The sequence below is a fragment of the Myotis myotis genome, unplaced genomic scaffold (genome assembly GCF_014108235.1).
Source record: "Myotis myotis isolate mMyoMyo1 unplaced genomic scaffold, mMyoMyo1.p scaffold_m19_p_18, whole genome shotgun sequence".
NCBI lineage: Eukaryota > Metazoa > Chordata > Mammalia > Chiroptera > Vespertilionidae > Myotis > Myotis myotis.
The window spans coordinates 31,415,534-31,422,474 of NW_023416322.1; the positions used below are offsets into that span (position 1 = coordinate 31,415,534).

Below are 6,941 nucleotides of genomic sequence, written 5' to 3' on the forward strand. Positions count from 1 at the left end.
AGAGAAAGAGCCAGGGCCTCTTCGGGCTGGGGCAGGGCTGGGGTCAAGGCCTCTGTAGGTGTCATGGGATGTGATCTCATCCTCATTACATCGGACGGGGGCCGGACAGTTACCCTCACTCATCATGTGGACCTATGAGGTCATTCACACAGACACCGAAGGAATCTCTCCGATATACATGCATGCCTGGCCCCCAAATGGGGTAACCAGAGGGCAGAGAATGAGGCCTCTGAGCCCTTAAAATGTTGGGGCTCTTCCACCTTCTGTCCGACTCACACACACCTCAGCTTCATGCTCTTCCCTCCTTCCCACACCCTAACTTTGCCCAGTGACTGAAGGCTCTCACACACAGTCTCCCCCAAAAGCTCTCATTATGTTGTGAATCAGAGGGCGGGGGGCAGATCTGGCAGATACAACCCCTAGAAACCCATAAGACCAGTGTGACTTCTGGGAGCAGGGTCTGCTGCCCTGGGACTCACTGTCATGAGCTGGGGAGAGGCAGATTCCTGCCATGTGAGGTCAGCAGCAGAGTTCAAGGCCACGGGTGCCGATGTGAGGATGCTTGGGTAGCTCTCCATGACCGGAGGTGGGGGTGGAGGGTGAGGGGGGACTTCCTCAGCCCCAGAAAATGACACAGTGTCTGCGCTATGGAGAAGGCAGAGTGAGGTCCCAGGTGGGCTCGAGGAACAGAAAAGGAAGAAGGAGAGGGCAGGAGTCCCTCCATCTGTCTTTCAAGACTGAGCCCCCTAGAGCATGGCTAAGTTAGCATTGTAAATTGATCTACTTGGGGCTGGAAGACAGGTGCATTTTGGGAAATCCATGAGGAATCAGGACACTTCTCAAAATGAGCCCCAGAAATGAGTATTTGTCTTCATATTGTTCTAACAGTTCTATTTTAATTTGGTTATAAAGAAGAGAGTTTAAATAAATAATGTCCATAAAATAACCTATATACCAATTATTAAAAAGCAATTACAATTGTTCTTCGCGCACGCACACACACACACACACACACACACACACACACACACACACACACATCACTCTACATCCTTTGATAGTAGTTATCTCCCGGGGGTGAGATTCACGGTCCATTCCTTCCTTCCTTCACTTAACAGTTGTAGAGCACTGAGTCCAGGTGGTGCTTATGATGGGTTCTGGGCACATGGTGGAACACACTCCAGGCTAAGCAACCCCTGCCTTATAAAGCTTATTTTCCAGTGGGAGAGACAGGAAATAGATAAGTGAGCAAATGCACACAGAGGGCCACAATTGTTCCTGGTGACATGAAGTGAACCGGAAGGTCACCCTGTAGATGGGTTCTCAGGGAAGGCTGCTGGCAGCCCCAACCTTCCTGCTGATGCTGAGGCACAAAGAGCCAGGGTTCTGGAAACAACAAGCTTCAAGGTGGGGAGCACTGAGCTCCTCCTGGGAAATGAGGGCCGTCAGCAAGGGTCTCTGAAACCAGGGCAGTGAGTTCGGACTTTATTCTAGGTGTGTTCAGTCACCACCAGTATCAGGGAAGGACAAGCTGCAGTACCCAATCTGCAATATGACTTAAACTCTTTTTAGGGAATGGGTTGGGAAAACAATGGATGATTTGATTTTATCTTCATACCTTTATTAATTTCCAATAGAATTCTAGAAAGTGGTTGTTTTACCATCATAAAAAGCAATCCTTATTTTATATATTGTATGCTGAATGCTTGTTTTCTTGCCTGGAGTGGCCCATCTTTTGGAGTTTCTATGAGTTTTTATTCTTGGGAGCTTCTGAACTACAGCCTTGGATATTAGGCATGGGCAGTCCAAGGCACATAGCGGGAGACTCCTATGAGCCTTCCATTTGTCCCTATTGGGCCTAAAAAAACAGGTTTATTTCCTGACAGCATAGAGCTATAGATAGGTCTTGAGAATACATGGCTGTGGGCTAATGGCTAAGAGAGCCCTCACGAATCCCATCTCTTCATGAGAAGGGATTTTACCACCTTTATACCACATACCCTGTGTGGACATTCCAGAGAGAAACATAATTTTCCATTTCTTGCCCTTGGAAATGAATCTCTGCCTAGTAATGGGGATAAACCCAATCTACAGGTGGAGAAATTGAGATTCAGAGTTGCTTGGCTGAGGTCACAAAACAATAGGCAAAGGGGAGTTGGTTCCTGAGCTGCCTCCCTCACCTCCCTGTGCCCAGGTCATGAGTGAGGCAGTGGTGCTTGAGCCACCAGAGCCCTCTGGCCAGGCAGGAGCTATGTCTGTCTGTGAAACGGGGCCCTGAGGGGTTTTTTACTTCAGGTGCCTGTGATGTGTCAGGGAGGGGCTGGAGGAAGTGGTGGAACCAGTCCATCTCCTTCAACCTGGGAAGACCGCCAGTCTGGGACCAGTATAAAGGGTGCCCTGGCCCCTGCTAAGCTCAGCTCAGCATTCCACTAGAAGCCCGTCCAGCCATCCTTCCTGTGGGCCTGGTAAGTGTGAGCCATCCCCCAGGGATGGAACTGGGGGCCTCCAGCAGGCAGAGCATGGCTGGGGGGCCAGCCAGGGTGGGTGCAGGCATCCTCATGGACTGGATTCAGCTGCAGTACCTGTGCTTCTGGAAGGTCTCCGGTCACTGTGCTGAGGGATAGGTGTCATGGGATGGAAACAGAAAAGATGACAATGTCCTCCAGTCGCCGCTTTCCTTGGGGCCATGTTTTGGAATGTGTGTGTGTGTGTGTGTGTGTGGTGTATGTGAGAAAGAGTAAGAGTGAGGCAGAGGGCGGGGCAGTGAGATGAGGATGCAGCATGAATATGTCCAAATTGTTTCCTAATTCTTTGATTTAGGTTGACTGTGACTTTGCCTTTCTTATGGGGGCAGAGGCTTCAGGGAAATGCTTGTAACTCTTGGCTCTGTGGCAAAAGGGCAAACTTCAGAATGGAGAAAACTTTCTATTTGGAGAAACCCAGGCAGAGCAGGGGCAGGAAATCCGAACTTACAAGTGGAGATTTGGAAGAGCCAGCTCCATTCTCAGCAACATTGCTGCCCCTCCCGCCACCCCACACCTGAGCACTGAGGCTGCAGGGAAAGCTCAGAGCTCATGGCGAAAGCAGCTCTGCAGTTAATAGGCCAACCTGCTCATTTTAAAGAGGAGACAGCTGGGGCCCAGAGGGGCTAAGTGCCTGGCCCAGGAGCACACAGTATTTCAGTGAGATATTTAAACCAAGAATATGTCATGAGACTCCAATCCAGAGCTCACGCCATGACCTCTCACCTCCTCTCCATCATGGGCTAATGGCTTCCAGGACTTTCCTAGGACCTTACCTCTTTCTGCTATGATCCCAAACTCTTTCCTCCTTGGAGGTCAGAAATGAGGAGAGGCAAGGATGAGCAGAAGGCAGAGTGGCTCCCAGCCCACCCTTGCGGAGCACCTCTGGAGACAGAACTCTCGCAGGAAAGGAAGCTCCCAGGAGGGCCTCTCCCTGCCTCTCCCCATCACTACCCTCCCTCTGCTGCTTCTGGGGAATGACAGCTGGAGGTTGTGGGAGAGACCTGGCCCCGGGGACGAGAGGGGCTGCTGAGGAACCAGGCACTGATTGCTTGGGAATTCCTCTACTTCCTCTCTTCAGCCACCCCTCTGACCCCTTCTGTTTTTCAGGTTGACCTGAAGCAGCTTCCAAGATGTCCCAGCAGCAACACACTCTGCCAGTGACCCTGCCCCCAGCCCTCAGCCAGGAGACCCTCAAGCCTGTTCCTCCTCCCGCTGATATCCAGCAGGAGCAGGTGAAGCAGCCAACTCCACTGCCTGTCCCATGCCAGGAGGTGCCCTCTGAGCTCCCAAGGGAGGTCCCCTTGGAGCAAGGAGAGAAACACACAACTCCTGTGAAGGGGGTGCCAGAGCAAGACTGTGAGCCCCAACCCCAGAAGCTACAGCAGCAGGAACAGCATCGGGAACAGCAGCAGCAGGAGGAGCAACAGGAGCAGAAGGGGAAGCAGCAGCAAGAGGAACAGTATGAGGACCAGGAAGCAGAAAACTTGGAGCAGCAGCTGGAGGAGACTAAAGGACAAAGGGAGCAACAGCTAAAGGAGCAGCTGGGACAGGAGAAGAAGCTCCTAGACCAGCAACTGGATGGAGAGCTAGCAAAGAGAGATGAGCAACTGGAGAAGAAAGGAGAGCAGCTGCTGGAGCACCCGGGACAGCAGGAGAAGCAGCCAGAGCCAGCAGAGCAGCTGGATGGGCAGCTCGAGCAACCTGCATGTGTCCCAGCTCCTGGCCAGGCCCAAGAGACCCACCCAGTCCAGCCACTGAAGGGAGAAGTCTTGCCCCCTGCAGAGGAGCAACAGCAGAAGCAGGAGGTGCAGTGGCCTCTCAAGCATAAGTAACCACCCCCAGATCCCAGAGGCCCTCAGGCCACCGCACATAAGCGAAGAGAGAGCTGAACCAGTGGCCTCACTTACCTCAGGTCCCCCAGTCTGGATGGCCCACCTCATCTGTGAACCTGCCTGACCCTGTCCCCCTGCTTGTCTCTGTGATAGAGTGGGATGGGGGAGGGGGGAGCTAATACCCAGGACCTACTCCTGATGACTCCAGTCCCACCCCATCCCAACCTCAGGTGGCCAGAACCTCTGCCTGAGGACAGTTACTATAGTCACTCTGACGCCATCCCCAGTATTATAGCAGAATCTGTGAGTGTGTACAATGATACAGAATAAATCCTGGAAGTCTGGGATCCTGTATTCTCTTTGGCTTTTGTTTCTCTGCCTCTCACCATATTAAAAACCCATGTATAGGTCAATGGTTGCAACTGACTCTCTTGGCCAACTCCCAAAGGAGGACAGATATCTTGACCCCCTTCTCTAACTTTGTTCCCCAAACCACCCAAAACTTTGAATAGTTTCTAAAAATGAAACCAAACCAACACCAAAGCAAAGGAACACTTGCCAGTTTTGAAGGGGGGGATAAGTTTTTCTGGTTGGGGGAAGAGGATCTGGCTGTCTCAGCCAAGCACTGCCTTATACTCATGGAGCACAATTTTAGCCCAAGGGGGTAGGCAGGAAGTAGAGTTCCCTCTGGGTTCTGGTCCCTTCCTGGATTTTCTCTCTGTAGAATGTCCTCATGTTTTCCAAGAGTCTTATGCACTACCTACTTGGTTAAAGAAAATTTTAGAACAGTATTAGAAGCAGAATTGGGCAAGGTGAGGAGAGGAGAAACTCCTGGGACCGGTCTTTGATGGGGAGTATGACAGTGTCACTAAAGGAAGTAAAGGCTAGGCCAGCTGAAATCATGGAAGCCAAAATGCTGAATCAGCTGGAAAAATACAAATGCAAGGTCATTGTATCCTTTACCCTCCCTGACATTTCTGTAGTCTTTACCACCATCAATCATTTCAAGACGTGGAGCTCTCTCTTTCCTGGGGATCACCAGCCTTTAACTATTTAACCACATCATTATCAGGCAGTTTGTCTCATTATCCGTAGGCATGAGGATAGGTCAGGGACATCCTTACTGATACTTCCATAGGCACCCAAACTCAATAGGTCTGAATGGCATTTAGCATCCTCCCCTTTCCCCACCCAACTCCAGCAACACTCACTATCTTTCCTCCTTAGTATTCTCTCTCTTGAGGAACAATATTACCACTTGTGCTTTCACCTAAACCAGAGATACCATCATCATTCCTCACCCCTCTTCTCTTCTTCCCTACTCCCCACCAACAATCAAGTCCTGGCTCTCCCTACACACACCTCCCAAGCCTGGACTGAGATCATTTCTTACCAGAGCTTTTGCAAAGGCCTTCAAGCTAGTTTTCTTTATCCTCTGTCCATCCACCCATCACATAGAGGACAGAGTGTTCTGCTTAAAATTCTGATCTAACAGCAACACTCAGGTTAACACTTGTCAGTGACTCTCATTACTTAAGGGACAAGAGTTAAAAGAAAATCTGGGTATAATTGGGGGGGGAGGGAGGCAGGAGCTTGGGAGTAGAGGGAGAAGTGGTTAGAAACACCTGGAATATATGAAAAATTATTTTTAAGTTTTAGGTTTTGATTTTTTAATGGACCTTATATTTTACAACAGTTTGGGATTTACAGAAAAGTCAAGGAGAGAGTATAGAGTTCCCATATACTCCACACCTAGTTTCCCTTATTAACATCTTGCATTAGTGTGGTACATTCATTATATTGATTAACAAAATAATATTGATACCTTATTGTTAACTAAATACATGGTTGCCCGGCCAGCATGGCTAGGTGGTTGAGCATTGACCTATGAACCAGGAGGTCATGGTTCAATTCCCAGTCAGGGCATATGCCCAGGTTGTGGGCTCGGTCCCCAGTGTGGAGCATGCAGGAGGCAGCCAATCAATGATTATCTCCCATCATGGATGTTTCTATCTCTCTCTCTCCCTCTTCCTTCCTCTCTGAAATCAATAAAAATATATTAAAAAATAAATAAATAAAGTACGTGGTTTATTCTGATTCCCTTAGTTGTTTTTTACCTAATGCCTCTTTCTGTTCCAAGATTCCATCAGTCACACTGTAGTTGTCTTACCTCCCTAGGTTCCTCTTGACCCTGACAGTTTCTTAGACTCTCCTTGTTTTTGGTGACCTCGACAGTTCTGAGGGGACCTGGTCAGTATTTTTTAGACTGTTCCTAAATTGGGTGTACCTGATATTTTTCTCATGTTTAGACTGGAGTTATGGGGTTTGAGGAGGAAGAATACAGAGGTCAAGTACCATTTCAAAACATTATATAAAGAGTACATCCTAGTGACATTTATCAACTTGAGCACCTGGCTGAGGTAGTGTAAGTTGGGTGCACAGGACAATAAACATGTCCTATCTCAGCCCAGACTACAAGAAACAACCACTATTTGGCTTCTCAGTAATGCTGCTGCCCCTTCACCAGGACACTCCTTATAACTTTAGTGAAAGGACAGTCCTCTGGGCTTTCAGAAGAACAGAT

The 6,941-nt window shown here is 49.2% G+C and overlaps 1 protein-coding gene across 1 annotated transcript; it reads left to right on the plus strand.

Moving 5' to 3' along the window:
- The first annotated feature begins 2,415 nt into the window (after nucleotides 1-2,415).
- Nucleotides 2,416-5,042, plus strand: LOC118673448 (involucrin-like). Its single transcript, XM_036344221.1, has 2 exons — nucleotides 2,416-2,465; nucleotides 3,633-5,042. The coding sequence occupies exon 2, from the start codon at nucleotides 3,656-3,658 to the stop codon at nucleotides 4,355-4,357; it is 702 nt and encodes a 233-aa protein (XP_036200114.1). The 5' UTR covers nucleotides 2,416-2,465; nucleotides 3,633-3,655; the 3' UTR covers nucleotides 4,358-5,042.
- Nucleotides 5,043-6,941: the final 1,899 nt, after the last annotated feature.